Source organism: Dendrobates tinctorius, unplaced genomic scaffold (assembly GCF_039654945.1).
Source record: "Dendrobates tinctorius isolate UK_male_01 unplaced genomic scaffold, ASM3965494v1 ptg000028l, whole genome shotgun sequence".
Taxonomy (NCBI): Eukaryota; Metazoa; Chordata; class Amphibia; order Anura; family Dendrobatidae; genus Dendrobates; species Dendrobates tinctorius.
In genome coordinates this window covers 89,062,702-89,088,402 of record NW_027361696.1, presented here as the reverse complement: position 1 = coordinate 89,088,402, position 25,701 = coordinate 89,062,702, and the positions used below count along the sequence as shown (strand labels likewise).

Below are 25,701 nucleotides of genomic sequence, written 5' to 3'. Positions count from 1 at the left end.
GCTTACTTGCTATCATGAAAAGCGGACAATTGCATTGTCTGTGATTGCTCTATTTACATTGTGCAGCTGAGAGCAATCATTTTTTTTAAGCCAGCCAAAACATTTATCCATTTGCCTGTTTAAAGTGAACGATTATCGGGAAGTGTAAATGCACCTTTTACATTTTGGAGGAAGCATAACATGTGTAAACACTGACTAATTGAATTTGTGTGAATAAATCAGGAAATCTGCCACTAATTCAATTGCTGGTAGAATTAAGATGGTGTTTTTTAATATCTCACATTCATTTGTAATTTGTCTCATTCTAACACTCGTTCTTCTTTGTTTCATTTTTAGAGTGGCAGCCAAAGCCCTTCGAGATGTGTTTTCCAACAGCTGTGAACACTGCCTTTGTGCCTGCTGCTGTTAGGATGCTATTTTTGTTGGCCCTGGCATGCGCCAGTCCTTTTCTAAAATTTCGAGAAGACGCTCCAAGATCGCTTAATGTGGCCATAATATTTAGTGGTATCTCATATCCACCAGAGAGTGCCCGGTTTTCACCCTTAGCTTTCGGAAATTTTTCTATGGAAGTGAATCCCGTTTCTGTAATACTTAATGACACAAATCCTCGCAGCCTTATCCTGCAAATATGTGATGTTCTCTCCAGCTTGAGAATTCATGGCGTTGTTTTTGAAGATGACACCAGGACTGAATCTGTTGCCCAGATCCTTGACTTCATTTCTGCACAAACATCTATGCCCATCATTGGTATTAATGGAGGATCTGCAATTGTGCTGACACCCAAGGTAGGAGCAAGACGTTTTTTCATTGTAAGAGATATAAGAACTTCTGCTGTTACATTCAATGAATATGCAATCTTTCTCTTGTACCAAGAAGTTATGGAAACCATAAATTTAGATATTGCCAAATTGGGAGGGGATGAGAAGATACACTTCAGAAACACTCTTTGTCAGAATTGACAATTGGGATGAGGAACATTTACATCCTCCCCACATAGCAGATAGAATTCCTAGAGAATGTTCTCTACTGGTTTGTTGAATGATGTATGAGGCCAAAGCACATCTACTGTATCTACATACGAAATTCTCTCCCTTGTCTTGAATAGTAATATGACAGGCTTTCCATCATGTCCAGTAAGTGACCTTGGTTGCTCTATCAAAGTGATTTGCTATGGATGATTTACGGGAAAGAAACAATTCATGTTAATCTTATTCCAACTACTTGTAACATTATAAAGTCTAAATCAATGGGAGGAGGGCAAGAAAAGATTCATTCGCTCTGCTATAGTGCAGAAATCATCGGTCAGCGTTCTGCCATTATCCAATCTACTACAATGGATGGCTCTGTTTTCTTCATAGATACTTGCCAATAAAATGCGTGACTTTTTAACAAATGTTTGCAGAATATTAATATTTTACATTTACATAGGCTGAATAAATAGGCATGCTATCACTTTGGCGTGGAGCTCTGATACAGGATCTGATTGATTGGATGTGTAAATGAAAGTTATCCAGATTATATTGCATTGGCAGTAAGGCTGTCTTTAATCTGTAATTTGGTGGGTCATATTGGCATATTTCATCTAATAATAGTTGAAAATTTTTTTTATGCATTTATGAATTGTTCTCTACCATTTTTTAAAATACTATAACTACTTATATTTAAATTAATGATGTATCCAGCTTAAATTGCGCCAATCTGTTCCTCAGTGCTGTACAGAGATTGTCATCAATTACGTCAGTCCCTCTCCTAAATGAGACTCACCATGGTTCCTTATACAATAGATACCAATAGAGTTGAGCGAAACGGGTCGGTCAAATTCAAAAGTTGCCGACTTTCGCTAAAGTTTCGCCGAGCGAAACCCAACCATAGCGTGAGGTCGGCCATGCGGTCGCCGACCCGAGCGCCAAAGTCGGATTTCCCAGAATGCTTGCACGTGACTTTTTTCAGCCACTGAGCAAGGACGTACACTGTGGGCAACGAGATGACATGTGTAGTGTCCGGGGAGAGAGAGAGAGATTTTGCGCACTTTATAAAAGCGGTCCGGCATGTAGGTGTGTTTCTGTCCTCCACTCACTGCTGACTTTGCTTCCCCATTGACTTGCATTGGGTTTCGTGTTTCAGTTGGACCTTCGACTTTTCATGATAGTCAGCCGATTTTGTTCGACTCGACTTTTGAGAAAGTCGGGTTTCATGAAACCCGACTCGACCCTAAAAAATGCAAAGTTGCTCATCTCTAGATACCAATAGCCTCAATCTTTGACATTAGCTGGACTGTTTGCCTATTTAATGTATCTTGTGACTTCCTCACTTTCAGTAAATGATAGAGAGGAGTAGGCCCTCCTCACACATCCTTGTTTCCAATACATGTGGTATCCATTTTTTTAATGGACACCACAAGTACCAGTTCTAACTTAAGTTGCTCGCATGTCCATGTTTTTACACGAAATGTATGTCCATGCAAATCACCACACAGAGACATGTCCATTTTTTTTCCGGCAGCACGGATGACAAGGGTCAATGCAAGTCTATGGGTCCATGAAAAATCAATCAGGGGATTGACTTTCCTAAATGAAAATACATGCATGATCAGTCATACTGAACATTCATGTGTATGTTGGGGACTGTAGATATAACTGTTGGCTAGACCTGGTCTTTGTTGATAATTATTAAAGGTATATTTACATTTATTCATCCTGTTTATTGTGGCAGATATTGATACTTACATTTATTTTGTTTAGATTTAATCTAAGGAAGTCTAGTTGCCGTGTAAACATTGCATAAAACTCCATATTGAATGGAATGGCTATTAAAATATATGTACTGTAGTAACTAGAGATGTGCTATTCTGATAAGATTTGAAATTCGGCAAATCACTCATATTTTACAGGAAAGTTTGATTTTTTTATTGAAGCGGTTTGATGTGAATTGAAAGTCCCTTATTATGTTCGGGGTCTCTCGATACGACACACGTGATAGCATCATGACGTTATGACAAGCCAAGGTCTAGTCAGGGCCTCAATATGTCATAATATCCAGTCTTGTACCACTACAGCATGGCTCACAACAACATCAGAGACCTACCCAGTGCTGGAAGTTCTGGAACAGAATGAAACAAGCAATAGAAGCTATGTAGCATGGGGAAAGGCAAAAAAAAAAAATGGATGTTGACGAACAGATGGCAGGTTGCAGGAGTGGGACAGTTGAATTGGTCTTTGTTTTTCGCCTTTCCTTTCCATGATCCATCGGTTAATATCCTATTTGCTAACATTCTAGGGCCTTTGAATAGGGAAACCCTTTACAGCTTTTTTCCACTTTGTAAAATAGGGATTTTTATCTTGTGGCCATAATACCTAGACCCCCAAGAGATATGCCCCATCTTCAGCTGTCTTATTCTTCAGAACCAATGTATCAGTTACATGGCATGTCTCTGTAATACTTAGATGCTTGACTAAGCTTTAGTATTTCTATGCAGCTGAACGCTCCGGTCCCAAGTGCCGGCGACAGTGCCAGGTATTGACGTCCGAGACTCGTGTGAGTTTTTTGCAAGTCTAACCCCGGCCTAACTCTGGCCCTAGCAGTGTCATCAAGTTTTCCTACTAGGCGACAAGCCTTTCTGACGAAGTCTATTAAAGCACATTGAGCCTCCCATGCACCAACTGGCCCCGTCCCAACCTGTTGTCCTGATCCCAGCTAACCCCGTTACTGTATGTTAAAACTGGAAGTGACAGCCCTGCTCACTCACGTTGTCTCTCTGCATCCTCATACATGCCTCTCTACTTGTCATCTCCTCATGGGTCTTTGCTGCTTGACCATTGGTGAACGACTCCTGGGCCCAGAGCAGAAAGGACCGGTATTCGGCTCTTGACAGATGACATCTGGTCTCTGGATCTTGACCAATGTAGAGCACAGGTCCTGGTCTTGACTGTTGCATTCCCGGATGCGGTCTGGAACTTGTCAGGTGGTGACCAGCACCCTTATGGCACAGACTTCCCGCTGAGGCATGTCACGTTGGCCTCAGCGCTATCCATGCTCCACGTCTGCTCTTCTTTCTCGGTGCCAAATCTGCCTGCGGTTTCACATGCACAGGACTTTTATATCCCTGAACTCTGTCCTAGCAGTCACCTGACCAGGTTTGGCACACAAAGCTACTCCCCTTGCAATTCTTCCAGTGCAGATTGGTTCCACCTGATTGTGCCTGGCGAGCAGATTGCAGTCTTTCTTACTATGATCACATCCCGCAAGGGCTCTTCAGGGGTATTACTACTTCCTCTTGAACTTACATTATGAAAATATGAATTTATTGTTATTCATTTCCTCCGTAATTACATTTGTGCCATATTCACTGGTGGAAAGAATACATTAACCATCTTCCTTATAAGATATAATAATTTTTCTCCTTTATTAAAAAAAAATATATATATGCCAGACGTCTAACTTGAGCTGGGGTTTGGATGTTTGAAACCATACTCAAAAGGATTATTACGATTTTATTAAACAGGTAGCAAAATATTGCAATAAAGTATATTTTTCCTTATGGACCAAATCAATATCCTAAGCAAATGTTTATCAGTAATAAGGTAAGAAGAATCTTAGGAGTTATCAATTACATTTTAATAATGATAACTTGGCTTTATTAAAAATTGATTATTGCTCACATCATAAAATGTTAAAAGTAATTTATAATTAAAAATGTTCTAATCTGATTGACCTTCTCTGCTAATTTAATATCATTGCATATTAGTGCCAATGTGCATAAAAATCTGTTTTCGACTGATTTGTGCTCCAATAACCAAGTTTCTGAGAAACGAAAACCGGATGAAGTTCATTTTTACATAAATATGAATGTCTACTAAATTAAATACTATATTACTTTTTTAATCTATGTCCTAAAACTTTAGCCCCTGTAAATCAAAGTTTTTTCAGAAACTTTGAACATTTTGAAAAAATGTTAGGCAAACTTTTGGCACTTACATGTCAGTCCTGGACAGCCTCATCAACTTTTGGAAAAGTGGTTGGGGCATCACAGGGAGAGACACAGCCTGCAAAATCGCCAATATTTGTGGAGTAAATTAAAAAAGAACTGTACTCAAGTATATGATTGGAGTAAGCTTCTTGTGCTGAAGTATGGCATCTGAATGATGCACCAAATTTAGGAGATGCATACCTTTTAATGAATTTTGGTGCATTTTACTTTCAACATACTGTTTCACATATCAGTTTTGAGGAGTTTGGGCTTTGTGGTTAAACCCTTACCAATAAATGACATACTAGCACTTAATATGCTGGCTCCCTACCTTTAATGCAGGCTCACTAACCAAGCCCACATCTTTCGCGGCACATGATGGATGTAATATTCATCTATCAACTACCTGAAACAGCGGAACATAGAGCAAGACATCACCCATGCCGTTACCCTACTAAACCTCTGACAGCGATATTTAATGCATGCCTGCAGGGGGTGTGTCATTCTATGCAACCATCGACACACCTATGACGTGATCCCAGGATGCCGATGGGTTGCCGTGATAGCCAGGGGTATGAAGACTTCTGTGCCTGTCTTGATAGTTCTCCTATGAAAGCCAGTTACAGATTTTTGCAATATTTATAGCAATACTGTGGCAGTTTTGTACATAGTAGAAGATTGCAGGGTCAAGTCCCCTAATTAACTCAGGGAGCTAGCAAATGAAGTAACAAAAATGTTTTAAAAAATATAGAAAAATGAAAAAAATATAAAAGTTCAAATAATCCGCGTTAAAAAATTAAGCAATAAAAAAAATAAAAGTGCACATTTTTGGTATTGATACATTAGTAAAAGTCCAATCTATCAAAATATAATAGTAAATTAATCCAATCGGTAACCAGCCTAACGATAAAAAAAATCTAAACGCTAGAATTATGGTTCTTCGGCAGCAGCAGCAAGACAAAAAAATGTAACAAAGGGCTATAAAAACATTGTGATAATAATATCCATTAAAACATCAGTTTGGGCCACTTCTGGAAATGTTTCTGAAGCATCTTAGCTAGTGATGTGCGAGTATACTCGTTGCTCGGGTTTTCCCAAGCATGCTCGGGTGTCCTCCGAGTATTTTGGCGTGCTCGGAGATTTAGTTTTCATCATCTAATCTGTATGATTTGCGACTTGTAGACAGGCTGAATACATGTGGGAATTCAGGTATTCCACACATGTATTCAAGCTGTCTAGCTGTTGCAAATCATGCAGATTAGATGACAAAACTAAATCTCCGAGCACGCCAAAATACTCGGAGGACACCCAAGCATGCTCTGGAAAACCCGAGCAACGAGTATATTCTCTCATCACTAACTTTAGCCCATTACCCATTGGGTTGTTTCCTTGCACAAACGATGAAAATTAGAAGAAAATATAGCAAAGACATTGAATGTTCTGAGACGTACAGTTGGATGCAGAGTTCGGAAGTTCAAAGTTCTAGGACACAAGTTTTATTACTTGGACATGTCAGTGTCATGGTGGTCTCCTTTTATTGTTAGTTAGCAGTTTGTTAGCTGGTGGAAAAATAAAGCATATGCTGAAAAGGATACCATGCTTACAGTTAAGAATGGTGGTCATTATAAGTTGAGTTTTCTTGTGTTTTCTGACACTAGTAACTTGCTGCTTGTGGAGGGCAAGATGGATTCAATAAAGTGTCTGGAAATCCTAGGAGAAAACTTCAAGCTTTCATTGATGAAGCTAAAGATTTCTCATCGCTGCATTGGATCTTCCACCAGGAGGATGACCCTGAAGCATACTAAAAATCCACCATTTCTTGCTCTCATATGTACTGAATAATGGGGAAGTGGCCATCATAGTTGACTGACTTAAACCCCATACTAAATCTTTAATGGGATGTGAAGGCAATGGCTGCAGCATGCAAATCCAATAATATTTGTGAACTGGAGGCCATGGGCTAAGACTCAAGACAGAAGATGGTGCCAAGCTATAGCAAAAGCTTTGGTTTAAACCTGTAAATATAACAATGCATTTAAAAAACTTTTCACATATTATAGTTTTTATTGGTGGAGGTTTGGATTTTGAAACATTCACTGATCTGTAAGAAATAGAGTAAAACTCAGCCAAGCTCTGCTATTTTTTCATAACTGCAGATGAGTACAATAGTAAGTTTATGATTAACTTCACTGAACAATTCTATTCCTTCATTTTAGTGATTGCTTGGAATCTCAGTGTCCAGACCCCCATGGGGGGAAATCTTGCTAACTGTCTCCTTGTTGAGTTATTTAAGTACTGTTACATTTTTACTATGGTAAAACCTGAATTTTTCACTCAGGAAGATCACCGCTATCCACGCCATCTTTTTCTCAGAGTTTTATACCTCCTGCCCCCTGCATTACATGAGAGCAAAGATCATTTGTGGCCAGTGTGATCCTAATGCAATCTGTCTTCTGCCTCCTATCGCCTGTGTTATCTGTGTTCTGTGTTACTGATCTGTGATGTCAGCAGCTGCAGCACTTCACAAATCCCTGTTCCCACTACCCCTCACCCCAACCACCTCCAATCCCCCCACTCCCAATTGTATTTTTGATGCACTTTTTTGCGCCCTTCCTGCTTGCGCAGTGTCCTGCGCTTAGTATTCGTGCTTTTCTCGTGGCCACAGCACTGTGATCAGTATCGCTGCTGATCAGAGTCTGAGCCAAGGGACTTTTTAATTTTTTAGATTTAGATAAAGTAGTGGATTTCGCAGTGTAAATGACATCCACACTTCATTAAGAAAAAAAAGAATAGTAGGCAGTACACTGTAGCTTTATAGGTAGAAAGGCAGGGCATTAGAGTAACGGACCTCATAGTTTTAGTGACGTCCAATTTTCTGTTAGGGAAAAAATAATAACAGTTAGAACAGAGTAGCTTTATAGGTAGGGAGGTAGCATTTTTCTTTTGCAAAAAAATAAAAAAATTGTCAGCATCAGGTTAACTTCTTAGTTCTTAGCTAATGCATTAGGGGAGGGCATGTCGCAGTGTTATTGATGTTCGTTTTTCTTTTGCAAATAAAAGTATAGGTAGCGCTAAGTAAATTTATAGTTAGTGATGTCCATTTTTCTTTTGCATAAAAAAGTATCATTAGCTTTGAGTAAATTTATAGCTAGTGCATTAAAGGAGAGTATGTCGCAGTGTTACCAAGTAGTTACCAATAGGTAGAGCATTAGTGTAGTGAATGTCACTGTAATTTTTTATGTAAACTTTTTTTTTTTACTACTACTGATTTTTCTTTTCATTTTTTTCTCTTTCTTCTAAAGTTTTCCTTTTTACTTTTTTCTCTATTTTTTTTCTTTACTTTTCTCTCTACATTTATTCTCTGCTTTTTCTTTACATGAGCCTTACACAATACACATGTAAAAGTATCACTTACACACACATCCACAGTGCTTTGAAGAATAAAATAAAAATTGCCCATTCATCAAAAACACGCTATCCACCAGAGGAGGCTTACGCTTTCCTTGCCTCCAATATAGATTTAGGCGGTGAGGAAGATCCCACATACCTCCTTTTTTCTTCCTCCTCCTCATCTAGTGAGGAGGAACCTCTAGCAAGGCGCAGTAAGACTGAGGCAACCCCTGCCGCAATCGTACTAAACCCCCAGAAAATTATCAGCCTATTATTCCAGATTTCATTGACAGCTCCAGGATCCAATTTGATGCTACAGGCCTCAATGAAATTGACTTTTTCTAATTCTTTTTCAGGGAGTAAATAATAAATCTTATAACAGTATATACATCACAAAGTATTTAAAGCAAAACCAAAGGAAAAAACAATATGTTTATATACCCTAATGAAAATAAATAAGTAAAAAAGCAAGTGCATTAAATAACATAGGATACTTGGTAAACACTGTTTTGATCAAAAAAGTATAAAGCTGTCCCACCACGGCAAGGTGTACCCATTTAAGACAGTAACTACACAAACAGTAAAACCTACCTAGTGTGAATAGTGGCAGAGTCTCTGGGTCCCAAACGGACACACAGTTTAAGAAGGACTATAAGTGAACTACACAGCTCAGTAGAAAGGAGGCCACACCCTATTTGCACTGAATACAAAAATACTGAAGAAAAACAAAAAAACTGAACTGGAGTAGACTTGAATGACATGCATGATGTAAAAGCATGTTCACACTGGTCATAAAAGCAAGGAAAACCAAAAGGAAAAAGCAATATATTTATACACCCTAATGAAAATAAATAAGTAAAAAAGCAAGTGCATTAAATAACATAGGGTACTTGGTAAACACTGTTTTGATCAAAAAAGTATAAAGCTTTGAGATATATTTGAGATAGTAGCTGGGTGTCCGTTTGGGACTCAGAGACTCTGCCACTATTGACACTAGGTAGGTTTTACCATTAGTGTAGTTACTGTCTCAAATAGGTACACCTTGCCGTGGTGGGACAGCTTTATACTTTTTTGATCAAAACAGTGTTTACCAAGTACCCTATGTTATTTAATGCACTTGCTTTTTTACTTATTTATTTTCACTAGGGTGTATAAACATTGTTTTTTTCCTTTGGTTTTGCTTGCCAGTGTGAACATGCTTTTACATCATGCATGTCATTCAAGTCTACTCCAGTTCAGTTTTTTTGTTTTTCACTAAGTACTTAAAGTATGATGTGATTTATATACTGTAGGGATCTGAACTCACTCAGCTCTTGAGTTAGGCACAGGAGGCGGTTTTCATGCAATAGTCCAGGAAAGTTTATTTCGCTTCATAAACCGCTCCGGGAGGCAAAACAAAACACAAAGTGAAAACGAAACTGAAAACATATAGTCCATGTGGTATTTCGGGTCTGCCTGCTGAGGTCAGTGCCTTCAGCAACACATTGAAGGTAAACATGAACTGCAGGAAAATAGTCTATATAGCCCTGTGGGTCCACCTGCTCAGGTCAGTGTTTTGTACAACACACATTGGAGTTCGCCTCACCTCTAGCCACAGACATCGAATAAGAGACTCGGCCTCCATTTTATCCGCCAAACCATGCCCCTGTGGTTGGGATATGTGAGCGGTCATTCCCACTCATCTCATATGACCGCTCATAAAACCCGGAATGACCCAAATAACTCTCTCAGCATTATAGGAGCTGGAGCATACTTTCAAGCTCACATCACCGCAGCTAACAGCCAGGATGACACATATCTTCAGTCAAGGACTTATCTGACGGCCATCTTAAAATACTTTTGTGATCATTATTTTTTTAGATTATATAGAAAAATTTTTTTTTTAGATATTCTGGTTGTGTTATTTTCAACAGGACACAATATCACTGGCCTATTTCCCGACAGAGCTTTTTTGCCTTACAATTAGTGTTGAGCATTCCGATACCGCAAGTATCGGCCGATATTAGCTGTATCGGAATTCCGATACTTAGTTCCGATACTTTTTTCATATCGAATACCGGAATCGGAAGTTCCCATAATGCTAGGAGCCAGCTCGATTTGATTCAGCCAATGGGGATCCTCAGAAGTGTGGGCACATCCTGTTAGGCATGTAGGCATGTTAACTACTGGCATGGCTGTGATTGGCTGCTGAAATGATGTCATGATGCACTATAAAAAGCGCTGCAGCCGCCATTTCTGGTCACTCTGCTGTGAATTCAGTTAGGGACAGGCTGCTGTTGAAGACTGTGAGGGACAGTTAGAAATAGCGATTCCACAAAACATATAGTGCTTAACCCAGGCTACATAAACCACCACTGTAGCTTGCTTTTCCCTAGCAGCGCTGTTTTCACAGCTGTCTGCAAGGGCTGTGTGAGTGCAGACCCACACTGTGTAGTGTGTCCTGCAGGCACGTCTGCTTGTAGGCCGCCCAGCGTGTGTCTCTGCCTCATACACATTTTTCTTTTATTGCTGCTTTTTTTTTCTCCTGTATAGTGTGCTTCCATACGTATCCATATACGTTGGTTGCAAACACTAAAGGAGTGGACAGCGGAGCCTTTCAGCAGCCTTTCAGTGCTATAGCCCATTTCTCTGCACTGTTTTTGGCTGTCTGATAGGTCTCTTTGTGTGTGAGTGCAGCTCACGTTGCAGTGTGTTCTACAGCCACCGCTAGCTGTAGTCCGCTCAGCGTGCGTCACTGCCTCATACATAGTCCTTTTTTTGCAGCTAATTTAGCCAGATTTTTGCTCCTATATTAGTGTGCTTCCAACCGCATCCATTGTCATTGGTTGGTTGCAAACACTATATAGGATTAGATAGAGGAGCCTTTTTGCTGGCTTGTGCCCTTCAGGGCCAGCCAGACTAGTATCACCCTATTTTTTGGAGCCTCATCAATTGCATTGTAGGTTAGCTTCCTGCATTGTAATCGCTCCAAAAAGTTTGTGATACTATAGCTTTCAAACTTTGGTCACATCCTTTCCTTTCCCCCCCCCCAAAAAAAAAGGAAATAAAGTTCACCAAACACTCCACTTTACAGTTGTCTAAGCCACATTAGATCATATTAAAGTGTAGTACACACACTCTTAGCCAAATTAGTTTTTCTTATACTGGTTAGCAGGTGTTCAGGAATAAGAACACTAAGCCACCCCTTTTTTACTTTTCTGCCTATCTTTATCAGTCTACCAAGATGAAGAAGGCAGGGAGTAAGGCACGTTGTCGTGGCCGTGGAGTTTCAGCAGGGAGAGGACGGGGGGATTCAGCAGGGAGAGGACGTGGGGATTCGGTGTCTGCTGCGGCCACCAGTGACCCGGCATCCCCCATTTTTACCAGGCAACAGTCCTTCATGCGCAGCTTTGTAGGACCTCGCCATACCCCACTGCTGCGTGACGAACAAATTGAAGCCGTTGTCGGATGGATGGCAGCTAACGCATCCACTTCAATGACTTCTGCATCCTCCCAAGGCCAGAGCACTGAAGAGCAACCATCTGTCTCTTCACCACCTGCCAAATTGCCCAGGCAGTCTGAGAGCCCTGGACAGGAGCCATCTCAATCTTTACTTCTGTTCTCAGAATCTGTTGGCTTGGAAAGAGGTTGCCAGCCAAGCAGCATTCTAGAGCGTGAAGAAGAGGGAGTATGCAGTGATGCGCAACTGCTTTGTCCCTCTGAATCTGAAAAGGCGGGTGGGCCAGTGCCTATTGTCAGCACACCTCAGTGCTCATCTGATGATGATGAGACTCAGTTGCCAATTTCTGGAGCGTACGGTGCTGGCGAGACAACCCAGGACCAGCCGGTGCTTGAAGAGGGGAGTGGAGATGATGAGGTCCTTGACCCAACATGGCGTCAGCCACAGGAAGGTGGTGGGAGCAGCTCTGAGGACGAGATTCCCCGAACGGCCAAAAGAGGAGGGAGAGGGCGGGGGCAGACTTGGATGCCTGTAGCCTCCACTTTGGCACCCGTGAGGAGCAATCCTCTTCCAAAACACAAAACGGGCTCTCCCAGGACTTGCAGTGCGTGGTCTTTATTTGACACAGTTGCAGATGACATTTGCTTTGTCAAATGCAAGCTGTGTCATCAGAAATTGAAACGAGGGAAAAATGTGACCAACCTCAATACCACAAATATGTGGAAACATGTGCGTACCAAGCACGAGGTGGAGTTACACAGACACACTGAAGATGTAGGCCAACCTTCAGCAGCACCTACCACCTCTTCAGCTCGTGTTGGGGCCTCTTCCTCCTGCTCACACACAGCTGGTTCGGCTTCCTCAATGGAATTCCATGGAAGAACCACTGCCACTGTTGTCCAGAGACCCAGTGAAATTCCACCCACTGAACCACGTTCGCAGTCATCAGCACACTCCCAGGCCACTCACCAGCAATCGGTAGCACAGGCATGGGAGAAAAAGCGGCCATACTCGGCAAACCATCCCCGAGCACTGGCTCTGAATGCCGGCATTGCCAAACTACTGGCCCTTGAGATGCTGTCATTCAGGCTGGTGGAGACTGACACCTTCCGGAACTTTATGTCATTGGCAGTTCCACAATACAATGTGCCCAGCTGCTTTTATTTCAGCAGGCAAGCTGTCCCTGCCCTGCAAAAGCATGTGGAGGGAAAAATTAAAAATGCGCTACTAAATGCCGTCAGTAGCAAGGTCCACCTGACCACCGATGCGTGGACCAGTAGCCATGGACAGGGACGATACCTTTCCCTCACTGCCCATTGGGTCAATGTTGTGGAGCCGGGTACAGATCTGGAGAGTGGCTCTGTACGTATTCTGCCAACTCCAAGGATTGCAGGAATGCAGTCTGTACATATTGAGTCCTCCTCCTACTCTAGTTCCTCGGAATCAGCACTGCGTGAGCCTGTTAGGCCAGATATGAGCACAGGTGTGGCCAAACGTCAACAGGCCGTCCTTAAATTAATTTCTTTGGGGAATCGGAGCCACACAGCACAGGAGCTCTGGAATGCCATCAAGCAGGAGAGCGATGTGTGGTTTGTGCCAGCGAATCTCCAGCCAGGTTTGGTAGTGAGTGACAATGGCCGAAATCTAGTGGCAGCTCTGGGCCTAGGCAACCTCACTCACATACCATGTCTGGCACACGTGCTCAATTTGGTCGTGCAGAGCTTTCTGAGGGACTATCCGGATCTTGATGCACTGCTGCACAAGGTTCGCCTAGAATGTGCTCACTTGCGGCGTTCCAGCATGGCAAGATCGCGCATTGCATCTCTGCAACGCCGATTCCGCCTGCCAGAACATCGCATCATATGTGACCTCCCCACCAGGTGGAATTCAACGTTACATATGTTGGAGCGGTTGTGTGAGCAGCAGGCAGCAGTAATGGAGTACCAGCTGCATCAGGTGCAAACAAGTCGCACTGTGCGCCGGACACACTTCACCACCACTGAGTGGGCCACTATGAGGGACATATGCCTAGTTTTGCGTGCCTTCGATGACTCCACGCGGATGGCCAGTGCAGATGATGCACTAATCAGCATGACTGTCCCCCTCATCTGTCTGCTTCAAAAAACCTTACAAGCACTAAGTGAGGAGGTTTTTGAAGAGGTCGAGGATGAGCAGTCAGAAATGCCATCTGCTTCTGGCAAGTCTGCGCAACGTGCTTCCACACAAAGGCCCAGGCAGGGGACACTTAGTGAGGAGGATGACGAGGAGTCAATGGAGGAGGAGGAACACATCTCTCCAGAGGAGGGAGGTACACAAGGCTCTAGTAGTCAGTGTGTACAGCGAGGGTGGGGTGATGCTGAGCAGGCAGAGATGCTGCCTCAAGCTGGGGACAGCGTTTCCGGTCCAGTTGGCAGTCTACAGCACATGGTTGATTTCATGCTGCAGTGCTTGTTAAATGACCGCCGCATCGCCAACATTCTCCACACGGCTGATTATTGGGTGTACACCCTCCTAGATCCTCGCTACCAGGACAACTTACAAAGCCTCATACCACAGTTGAACCGGGAGCGAAAAATGCGGGAGTACCAAGAAACACTTGTGCAGGCCATCATGTTCTCCATTCCCCCCACAAGTGTTGCTGGTAGTGCTTTTCAAAGCAGCCATGTGGGTAGAGGCAGTGGAGGAAGCTCTGCACAAAGAGGTAGCAGAGGCAGTGCCGCAGGACAAGGCAAGGCCAGTATGGCCCAAATGTGGAAAAGTTTTGTGGGACCGCCACAAACGGCTACACCATCACAGACGGCTCCAGTCAGCAGGAGGCAACGTTTCCGTCAGATGGTGACAGACTACTTGTCGTGCCCTGTTAGTGTTCTCCCAGACGGCTCTTCCCCGTTCAAGTATTGGGTCTCTAAGCTGGATACATGGCCAGAGCTTAGCCAGTATGCATTGGAGGTGCTGGCTTGCCCTGCTGCCAGTGTATTATCGGAACGTGTCTTTAGTGCTGCAGGTGGTGTGGTAACAGACCGTCGCACGCGACTATCCGCCGATAATGTTGACCGGCTTACTTTTGTGAAAATGAACAAGGCCTGGATCTCACCTGAATTTGCCAGTCCTCTTCCAGAATAAATAATTGGCTGGCAACAGGATCCAGGTCTCCTGTTGTGTTCATGTTTCTATGACCTTAACTTTATTTTCTGGGCTACAGCAAACGCCCGTTGTTGCTCAGAAGTGCTGTCCACACAGACAAAACACTCGCTCATGTTTAAGTGGGGTTCGGTAACGTCAGCTGATCCCCTGCTGTGTGTACGGCAAACTCTCCTGCTGCCTACAACTTCTGACTACCTCTGATTTAATATGTTCTCTGATTTGCCCTCTGTCTCCACTCTGTTTTGAGTATTTCCTCCGGCCTACAACACCGCCTGTTTCTGCTCTCAAGTGCCGTCTGCACAATCCACATTTGTTCCTGTGGTACCTGGGTCCTGTAACATCTGCTCATCTCCAGAGTTGAGCATGGCAATGTCTCCTGCTTTGTCTACATTCCCACTACTTGTAGTGGAAATGTGGACAGAGCAGGACACATTGCCTGACTCACCTCTAGGGAGAAGCTGCTGTTACAGAACCCCAGTAACACAGGAACAAGTGTGGGTTGTGCAGACGGCATTTCAGAGCAGCAACTGGCGTGGTTGGAAGCCAGAGGAAATACTCGAAACAGAGTGAAGACAGAGGCCTAATTGGAGTACGTTGACAGTTAGTAGTAGTCTAGAAACAATCGCAAACTGCTACCAAGTAGGCCTCGGCCTACTACCTGATTTTCCCTGGGCTCCGACACCGCCAGTTGGTGCTCAGAAGTGCTGTCCGCACAGACAAAACACTCGCTCATGTGTAAGTGGGGTTCGGTAACGTCAGCTGATCCCCTGCTGTGTGTACGGCAAACTCTCCTGCTCCCTCCACAGTCAAACAAACTCAGATTTACACCTGGCTCCAAGTAGGCCTCGGCCTACTACCTGATTTTCCCTGGGCTCCGACACCGCCAGTTGGTGCTCAGAAGTGCGGTCCGCACAGACAAAACACTCGCTCATGTGTAAGTGGGGTTCGGTAACGTCAGCTGATCCCCTGCTGTGTGTACGGCAAACTCTCCTGCTGCCTACAACTTCTGACTACCTCTGATTTAATATGTTCTCTGATTTGCCCTCTGTCTCCACTCCATTTTGAGTATTTCCTCCGGCCTACAACACCGCCTGTTTCTGCTCTCAAGTGCCGTCTGCACAATCCACACTTGTTCCTGTGGTACCTGGGTCCTGTAATATCTGCTCATCTCCAGAGTTGAGCACGGCAATGTCTCCTGCTTTGTCTACATTCCCACTACTTGTAGTGGAAATGTGGACAGAGCAGGAGACATTGCCTGACTCACCTCTAGGGAGAAGCTGCTGTTACAGAACCCCAGTAACACAGGAACAAGTGTGGGTTGTGCAGACGGCATTTCAGAGCAGCAACTGGCGTGGTTGGAAGCCAGAGGAAATACTCGAAACAGAGTGAAGACAGAGGCCTAATTGGAGTACGTTGACAGTTAGTAGTAGTCTAGAAACAATCGCAAACTGCCACCAAGTAGGCCTCGGCCTACTACCTGATTTTCCCTGGGCTCCGACACCGCCAGTTGGTGCTCAGAAGTGCTGTCCGCACAGACAAAACACTCGCTCATGTGTAAGTGGGGTTCGGTAACGTCAGCTGATCCCCTGCTGTGTGTACGGCAAACTCTCCTGCTCCCTCCACAGTCAAACAAACTCAGATTTACACCTGGCTCCAAGTAGGCCTCGGCCTACTACCTGATTTTCCCTGGGCTCCGACACCGCCAGTTGGTGCTCGGAAGTGCTGTCCACACAGAAAAACACACTCGTTCATGTGAAAGTGGGGTTCGTTAACGTCAGCTGATCCCCTGCTGTGTGGAGGGCAAACTGCTGCTGCCTCCAAATTGTAACTACTTCAGATTTAAACATTCTCTGATTTGGCCTCTGTCTCCACTCTGTCTCTAGTATTTCCCCTGACCTCCAACACCGCCAGTTCCTGCTCACAGTTGCCGTCCACGCATTCCACACGTGTTCCTGTGTTACTGGGGTTCTGTAACGTCAGCAGATCCCCCAATGTGTGTCTGCCACTGTCTCCTGCGCTGTCCACCTTCCCACTGCAAGTGGTGGGAATGTGGACAGAGCAGGAGACAGTGGCAGACTCACATCAGGGGATCTGCTGACATTACAGAATCCCAGTAACACAGGAACACGTGTGGATTGGGCAGACGGCTGCTGTACGCATAAACTGGCGGTGTTGGTGGTCACGTGAAATCCTGGAAACAGAGTGGAGACAGATGCCTAATTGGAGCACGTTGACAGTCTGTTGTAGCCTACAAACAATCTAAAACTGCCACCAAGTAGGCTTCGGCCTGCACCCTGGTTCTCCCTGGGCTCCAACAACGCTAGTTGGTGCTCGGAAGTGCTGTCCACACAGAAAAACTCACTCGTTCATGTGAAAGTGGGGGTCAGTAATGTCAGCTGATCCCCTGCTGTGTGGAGGGCAAACTGCTGCTGCCTCCAAATTCAAACAACGTCTTATCTTAAACTGCCTCCAAGTAGGCCTCAGCCTACAAAATGACTATCCCTGGGCTCCAACATCGTCAGTTATCGCTCGGAAGTGCTGTCCACATAGAAAAACACACTCGTTCATGTGAAAGTGGGGGTCAGTAATGTCAGCTGATCCCCTGCTGTGTGGAGGGCAAACTGCTGCTGCCTCCAAATTCAAACAACGTCTTATCTTAAACTGCCTCCAAGTAGGCCTCAGCCTACAAAATGACTATCCCTGGGCTCCAACATCGTCGGTTGTTGCTCGGAAGTGCTGTCCACACAGAAAAACACACTCGTTCATGTGAAAGTGGGGTTCGGTAACGTCAGCTGATCCCCTGCTGTGTGGAGGGCAAAGTGTCCTGCTCCCTCCAAAGTCAAAATACCTCAGCTTTACACCTGGCTCCTAGTAGGCCTCGGCCTGCACCATGATTGTCCCTGGGCTCCAACAACGCCAGTTGGTGCTCGGAAGTGCTGTCCACACAGAAAAACACACTCGTTCATGTGAAAATGGGGTTCGGTAACGTCAGCTGATCCCCTGCTGTGTGGAGGGCAAACTGCTGCTGCCTCCAAATTGTAACTACTTCAGATTTAAACATTCTCTGATTTGGCCTCTGTCTCCACTCTGTCTCTAGTATTTTCCCTGACCTCCAACACCGCCTGTTCCTGCTCACAGTTGCCGTCCACGCATTCCACACTTGTTCCTGTGTTCCTGGTGTTCTGTAACGTGAGCTGATCCCCCAATGTGTGTCCGGCACTGTCTCCTGCGCTGTCCACCTTCCCACTGCAAGTGGTGGGAATGTGGACAGAGCAGGAGACATTGGCAGACAAACATCAGGGGATCTGCTGACATTACAGAATCCCAGTAACACAGGAACACGTGTTGGTGGTCACGTGAAATCCTGCAAACAGAGTGGAGACAGATGCCTAATTGCAGCACGTTGACAGTCTGTTGTAGCCTACAAACAATCTAAAACTACCACCAAGTAGGCCTCGGCCTACACCATGATTGTCCCTGGGCTCCAACAACGCCAGTTGGTGCTCGGCAGTGTCTTTGGCACGGGGACTCCCTGTTGCCCAGCCTGGTTCCAGCACGCCTGCTGTTTCCGGGTAGTGTCAAGGTCACTATGCCACCAATCCGTTGTCCTGTCGTCTTGCGGCCGGGTTAGCCGACTCTACGGTGCCTGCAGTTTAGGTGACTCCTATGTGGGCTGCGGGAACTGGCACTGAAGGCTGGATCCGTAGTGCCAATGGGACATGGACCCCCTGTAGGACTGTGGGTTTCGGTAACTGCGGCCGGCTTGCAGCCTGGCTACTTTGCTTTGAATGGGTACCTTCTGCTATCCACCCGGGTTCCAGCACTGTCTGCTGGTTCTCGCCAGAGCCTTTGGCCTAGGTGCCTCCATCTCAGTATCCGAGGTCCAGCACCGTCAGCTGGTCCTTGGTAGTGCTTTCTAGCACAGGTACCTCCTGCCTAGTAACCGTGGTCCAGCACCGTCAGCTCTTCCTCGGTAGTGCCATTGGCTCTTGTAGCTTTTGATACCCATCTGGGTTCCAGCACCGTCAGCTGGTTCTCGGCAGTGTCTTTGGCACGGGTACTCCCTGTTGCCCAGCCTGTTTTCAGCACGCCTGCTGTTTCCGGGTAGTGTCAAGGTCACTATGCCACCAATCCGTTGTCCTGTCGTCTTGCGGCCGGGTTAGCCGACTCTACGATGCCTGCAGTTTAGGTGACTCCTATGTGGGCTGCGGGAACTGGCACTGAAGGCTGGATCTGTAGTGCCAATGGGACATGGACCCCCTGTAGGACTGTGGGTTTCGGTAACTGCGGCCGGCTTGCGGCCTGGCTACTTTGCTTTGAATGCGTACCTTCTGCTACCCACCCAGGTTCCAGCACTGTCTGCTGATTCTCGCCAGAGCCTTTGGCCTAGGTGCCTCCATCTCGGTATCCGAAGCCCAGCACCGTCAGCTGGTCCTTGGTAGTGCTTTTTAGCACAGGTACCTTCTGCTTAGTAACCGTGGTCCAGCACCGTCAGTTGGTCCTCGGTAGTGCCATTGGCTCTTGTTCCTTCTGCTACCCATCCGGGTGCCTGCACTGTCTGCTGGTTCTCGCCACAGCCTTTGGCCTAGGTGCCTCCATCTCGGTATCCGAGGTCCAGCACCGTCAGCTGGTCCTTGGTAGTGCTTTTTAGCACAGGTACCTTCTGCTTAGTAACCGTGGTCCAGCACCGTCAGTTGGTCCTCAGAAGTGCCATTGGCTCTTGTTCCTTCTGCTACCCATCCGGGTGCCAGCACTGTCTGCTGGTTCTCGCCACAGCCTTTGGCCTAGGTGCCTTCATCTCGGTATCCGAGGTCCAGCACCGTCAGCTGGTCCTTGGTAGTGCTTTTTAGCACAGGTACCTTCTGCTTAGTAACCGTGGTCCAGCACCGTCAGTTGGTCCTCGGTAGTGCCATTGGCTCTTGTTCCTTCTGCTACCCATCCGGGTGCCAGCACTGTCTGCTGGTTCTCGCCCCAGCCTTTGGCCTAGGTGCCTCCATCTCGGTATCCGAGGTCCAGCACCGTCAGCTGGTCCTTGGTAGTGCTTTTTAGCACAGGTACCTTCTGCTTAGTAACCGTGGTCCAGCACCGTCAGTTGGTCCTCGGTAGTGCCATTGGCTCTTGTTCCTTCTGCTACCCATCTGGGTGCCAGCACTGTCTGCTGGTTCTCGCCAGTTTCTCAGCCTTCTTGTACCTTCTGCTACATTTCCAAGATCATGCTTTTTGAAATTGTCTTTGGTAATCCTTATTGATCTCCATGACGACGACCCTGATGACGACGACCCTGAAGACCACACCAAAGAAGACCAGAAATATGACCCTAAATAATAAGACCAAGAGGACAAAGAACATGAAGACAACCACCAAGATACAGAACAAAAGACAGAAGAACAAGAAGCAGAAGAAGCAAAAGCAGAAGAACAGAAAGCAGAAGAACATTAAGCATAAGACTAAAAATCAGCATAGAAGAAATCAAAATTATAAGCAGAAGAAGACTAAGCAGTAAATGGGGGTGAGTCCGTTCCTCCTCGTGGTGCCCCTGGAAAATGCCTGCTGCTGCAGGCCAAACTGAACGCGGACAAATCCTGTTGTAAATCTTTAGTGACAGGAAGAACGTAAGGTGTAATCTTATAACTTTTATAGATAAGTACTACAGGAATGCCTGTCACCATAAGAAAATGAAGACAAAGAAGAATAGGAAGAAGATGAAGAAATAGCATATTAAAATTGATAATAGCTGAATAAGAAGAATATGAAGAATGGAAAAAAAAATTAATGGGAAGAAGATGAAGAAGAAGAAGATGAATAATGTGAAGAAAAAGTTGAAGAAAAAAATGCTACTGCTGCGGATCATGAAGGAGAAAGTGTGGGAGAAGTACAAAAGAACGTGAAGAGCATGGAAGTTGTGAAACATACATATCTGACAAAATATAAAAAAGGTTAACATAGTCAATATCTTTTTAACTCCGAACATACTGAAAAAAAAAATTGGAATTAATGCTATGCCATGTGATTTGAATAAACCACTATGCTTTTAATGTCTCCTCCACCTCCCACAATACATTCTACACGATTCTTATTTGTTTTCAATTATGTAGAATTAGCCAACAAGGAAATAAAGGGTTTTTTTTAATTCCGATACCGGAAGTCCCATTGACTTGAATGGGATTTCCGGTATCGGAATCGTCGATACCCGATATTTTTTTCGTATCGGGCGATACCATCCGATACGATATTTTTGGGTATCGAACGGTATCGCTCAACACTACTTACAATAGGTAAAGAATTACAGTCTGTTTGACTTGTTTTTAATAATTTGTTGTAGCTTGCATCAATAAAGAATATATTACAGTAGCTTCTGGACATCCTTTTTAATAGCATGCTCTTTTTCTTTCTTTGCTTTCAATGCATGGTTTTCCACATGCTGTAGGTGATCCCGGATTTATATTCAGTGGTGCACTCTATTTCTTCTTTTGTCCAATCAATCAGTTCTTGTCACTTTGAGGAGGTATATAGAACTTGAAAAACCCTTCCAAAACTTTTTATGGATTCAATGATTAATCCATATATTGTAACCAGGTTCTTGTTAGATTACAATGGAATATAATACTCAAAAAAATCATTGAAAAATATTTTATGATTCAAATAGTCATCCATAGAGTATTACATGCTTTCATTTAAATTTCAATGGTATGTAAAACACTGCCAAAAAAAGTTGAAAAAAATTTGTGGATTCAATTAGACATCCATACATTTTAACGTGGTTTGTATAAAATTATGGTGTTTTAAAAATTTTAAAACCGCTTGGTCTATTACAGTTCACAAAATAATTTTGTTCCAAAAATGTCCTTTTGTCATACTTACGGTATGATCTGCCTTGTGTGAAATTTCATTTGTTTGAAAAAATAAATAATTGGCCTGTTATAGGTCTACAAATTTGTTCAAAAATTGCCTATTGTCATAAATACTGTAGAACCTGCTTTGTGTGCAATTTCGTTGGTTTGCCCTACTACAACTTTGGTTATTCAAAAATCGGCTATTGTTAAAAAGACTATAGAACTAGGTTTGTGTGACATTTCATTGGTTAGAAATAAATACTAATAATGGCCTTCTACAGTGTGTACACATTTGGTTGGTCAAATTTACTATTGTCATATATACTGTAGAACTTGGCTTGTATGAAATTTCATTGGTAAGAAAAAAATACAAAATTTGCCATGCTACGGTGTACAAATTTGGTTGTTCAAAAATGGACTATTTTCATATACAGTATACTGTTTTATGTGAAATTTTGCTACAAATAAATACAAAAAATTGGCCTGCTACATGTGTACACATTTTCTCCCTTGTTACTTCATCCCCAGCCGCAACTATTTCTACTGGTATGTCATACCCCCTTTTACCAGCATGTATCCAGGAACATCACCCATGCCCTTACCAAAGTGGTTACTGTGACTGTCCACTTAGGCAGGGGTCATATTGCGTTATAGCAGTCCGTTAGATAGACTGCGTTACACCGCGGCACCGCTGCCATTGACCCCCATTGTCGGGCGCATCGCGATGCATGCCGTAAAGCGGCATGCATTCGCGATGTGCCATCATTTAGTGATGGAGCCTCGGAAGCGGGCTGCAGCATCTGAGGCTCTGTCACCGCTGGCGCAGATGAATCATTTGCTCTAGCGGGTATAGCATAACGCGATCACAGTTTTTGGTAATTACAATCAGTTTCTTCCTGTACATTTTGAGGTCTGCTGTCTCCTGCCTGATCCTGCATTTTTCAGTTAAGTTGTTCATTTGCTAATCCTTTGCATCTGATCTGGTTTTGCCTCTTTGTGCTTTGCTGTGAGGGTTCAGCATGCTCCCTGCTGGGGCAGTGCTGGACCCCGCTCCATATGTTACAGCTTGTGTCAGTTTATTCAGTCCCCTGTTATATTAGTCTCTTTTGCTTTGCTGCCAGTTCACACCAGAATGCTGATATAGTGGGGGAGAGGTCATGAGACCTCAGTGTTTTTTGTACATCAGACGTGTTGGATTTTTTAGGGTATTTGCGTGATTGCAGACAGTGTCTTTCCTTTCCTATCCTATCTAGACAGTTTGAGTCCCATCATTTGCTCAGTCTATTTTCTGCCTGTGTTTGTGCCTCATCTTGTCTCACCGACAATATATGATTGGGGGCTATCTATTTGGGGTTCTACTCCGGGGCAGTTTAGATTTCACCTTTCTTGCTTTAAGCTTAGTTAGTTTTCTGACTGTGCCGAGGCATGTAGGGCATCGTAGGTACGCCCCACGGCTACTGCTAGTTGTGTTGTTAGGATTAGGGGTTTGCAATCCGCTAAGTTACCAACCTTTCTAGTTTCCTGGTGGCCTAGCCTATTCCTGTCATCCTCCAAGGTGACCTATTTATAACACATTTCCACAAGTCAGCTACAGCTGTCACCCCTCTAGCAGAACTGCAGCAGCGCATGCAAGTGTCAGCTCAATGACTGGAGTGTGATGTGACCCTAAGCTGGAACTCAATGCTGCACATGATGGCAAGGCTTTGTGAACAGCAGAGGCCAGTTGTGGAACACAGCTCCAACACACCCATCTGTATTCTGGTCAGCCTCCGCACATAACAACCAAAGAATAGGCGTGGATATCTTACATTTGTGTAGTTATCCAAGACTTTGAGGACTCCACAATGATGGTGAGCAGTGATGACAACATCATCAGAGCAGAGATCCTGCTTCTGTATCTACTAAAGCAATCTCTGCTGACAATTACACATGAAGCTTTGCATGCTGATAAGGTGGATATGGCGGAAGACATGAGACAGGGAGATACTACCCAACTCAGCCTCATTTCATCTACTTTGTGCAGATTGGGTAACAATGAGGAGGTGGAGGATGAAGAAGAGGAGGAGGAACAGGAGCTGGTTGATAGCACAAAAGAGGATATTATACACACAAGCTTTGTCCTGTCTCTCCTACATGGATTGGCTGAGGAGGGGAATGAGTAGGAAGAAATGGAAGAGGAGGAGAGCTTTCATGTTGGAGACAAGAAAGTGTTAGTTCTAGGGAGCTTGGTAGACTTTATGTACCACTGTCTTTCCTGTGACCCTCACGTTACATTCATCTCAGCCAAAAAAGTGTACTGGTTGTTCACCCTGCTAAACACATGATACAAGGAGAAATGTGCATTTCTCCTTTCTGAGGCACAGATGTCTTCTAAAATGGTACTATGCCAGAAGGACATTGTGGGAAATATGAATAAAGTTCCCATCAAACAATGCTAGAGACAAGAGGCAAGCTTCTTTTCCCAACCAAGGAGGAGAGATGAGGAAGACACAAACCAGGTACAGCAAAGGCAGGAGCACACTATCAAAGGCCTGAGCCAATTACATATCACCCTCCCAGCATCCAGTCCGTGATAATTACATATTTTTGACAAGGAGAGAATAGTTTTTAAAGATGGTCAAGTAATACTTAGCCAACAAAGCCAGTGTACTTCTTAATTCCTCTCCAATCTTCAGCTATTGGGTCTCAAAGCTGGACACCTAGTATAAGCTGTCCCTCAATGCCTTTGAGCTATTGTGCTGCCCCGATGCTAGTATTCTGCTTGAGGGGTTTTAGTGCTGCTGGGGGGTCATAACAGACAGACACTTTTGCCTGTCAAGAGAAAGTGCTGTCAGACTCACTCTGATAAAAATGAACAAAGCCTGAATTAGCCTCAGCTTTTCCACACCACCAGATGAAATCAGCACATAAAGTGTTTTTAATCTTCAATATTTGAATGAGGCCTGCCAGTTGTTGTCTTCAAGGCTCTATGACTGGATGACCCTACTTATTTTTTCTTGGCTTTGCACTTTGTGCAAATCTTTTATGAGGCATGCAAATTGTGGCCTTTAAGGGAATATGGATGACTTTATTACCCTACTTAAAATTTGTTCCTGGCTTTGCACTGTATGCAAAGCCTTTATCAATGCAGAAGTGCCACAACTACACTTCCTTATTTTCTATGAGGCACTACAGTACGTGCCTTGACCCGTCTCCGACATTGGGTGTAATAGTAAGCCTATGTCGGACTCCCTCCCTTTGATGTGGGCTCTGGCGGTGAGCCCACATCTTTCCCAGGACATGTCAGCTGTTTTGAACAGCTGACATGTGCCTGCAATAGCCATGGGTGGAATCGTGATCCACCTGTGGCTTTTAACTAGTTAAATACCGCTGTCAAACTCTGACAGCGGAATTTAAAAAGTGCTTCCAGCAATCGTGCCAGAAATACGCACACCGGTGACCCTGTCACGTGATCGTGGGTCACTGTTGTGTTGGCATGACAACTGGAGGTCTCCTGGAGACCTCTATGGTTGCCAGTGCCAGATTGCTGTAAGTGCCACCCAGTAGTCGGCGCTCATGGCAAGTGAGCAATTCTACTACATAGAGGTGATCTGACAATCGCCTCTATGTAGCAGAGCCGATTGGGATGTGGCAGCTTCTAGTCTCCCATGGAGACTATTGAAACATGCCAAAAGTAAAACGCAAATGTTTTTAAAAATATCAATAAAATAAAAAATAGAAGTTCAAATCATCCCCCTTTCGCCCTATTAAAAAAAAACAATAAGAATAAAATAAAAAATACACATATTTTGTATCGTTGCATACAGAATCACCCGATCTATGAATAAAAAAAATTAACCTGATCGCTAAACGGCGTAGCGAGAAAAAACGTCAAAACGCCAGAATTATATTTTTTTTGGTCAATGCAATAACGGGCGATCAAAAGATCA

General features: G+C 44.3%; 1 protein-coding gene across 1 annotated transcript in view; it reads left to right on the top strand.

Moving 5' to 3' along the window:
- Positions 1-340: 340 nt before the first annotated feature.
- GRIN2D (glutamate ionotropic receptor NMDA type subunit 2D) overlaps positions 341-25,701 on the top strand; it is a 699,139-nt gene continuing 673,778 nt past the window's right edge. The window contains exon 1 of the mRNA XM_073571149.1: positions 341-785. Coding sequence (XP_073427250.1) covers positions 360-785 — 426 coding nt within the window. The 5' untranslated portion in view covers positions 341-359. The remainder of the gene's footprint in view (positions 786-25,701) is intronic.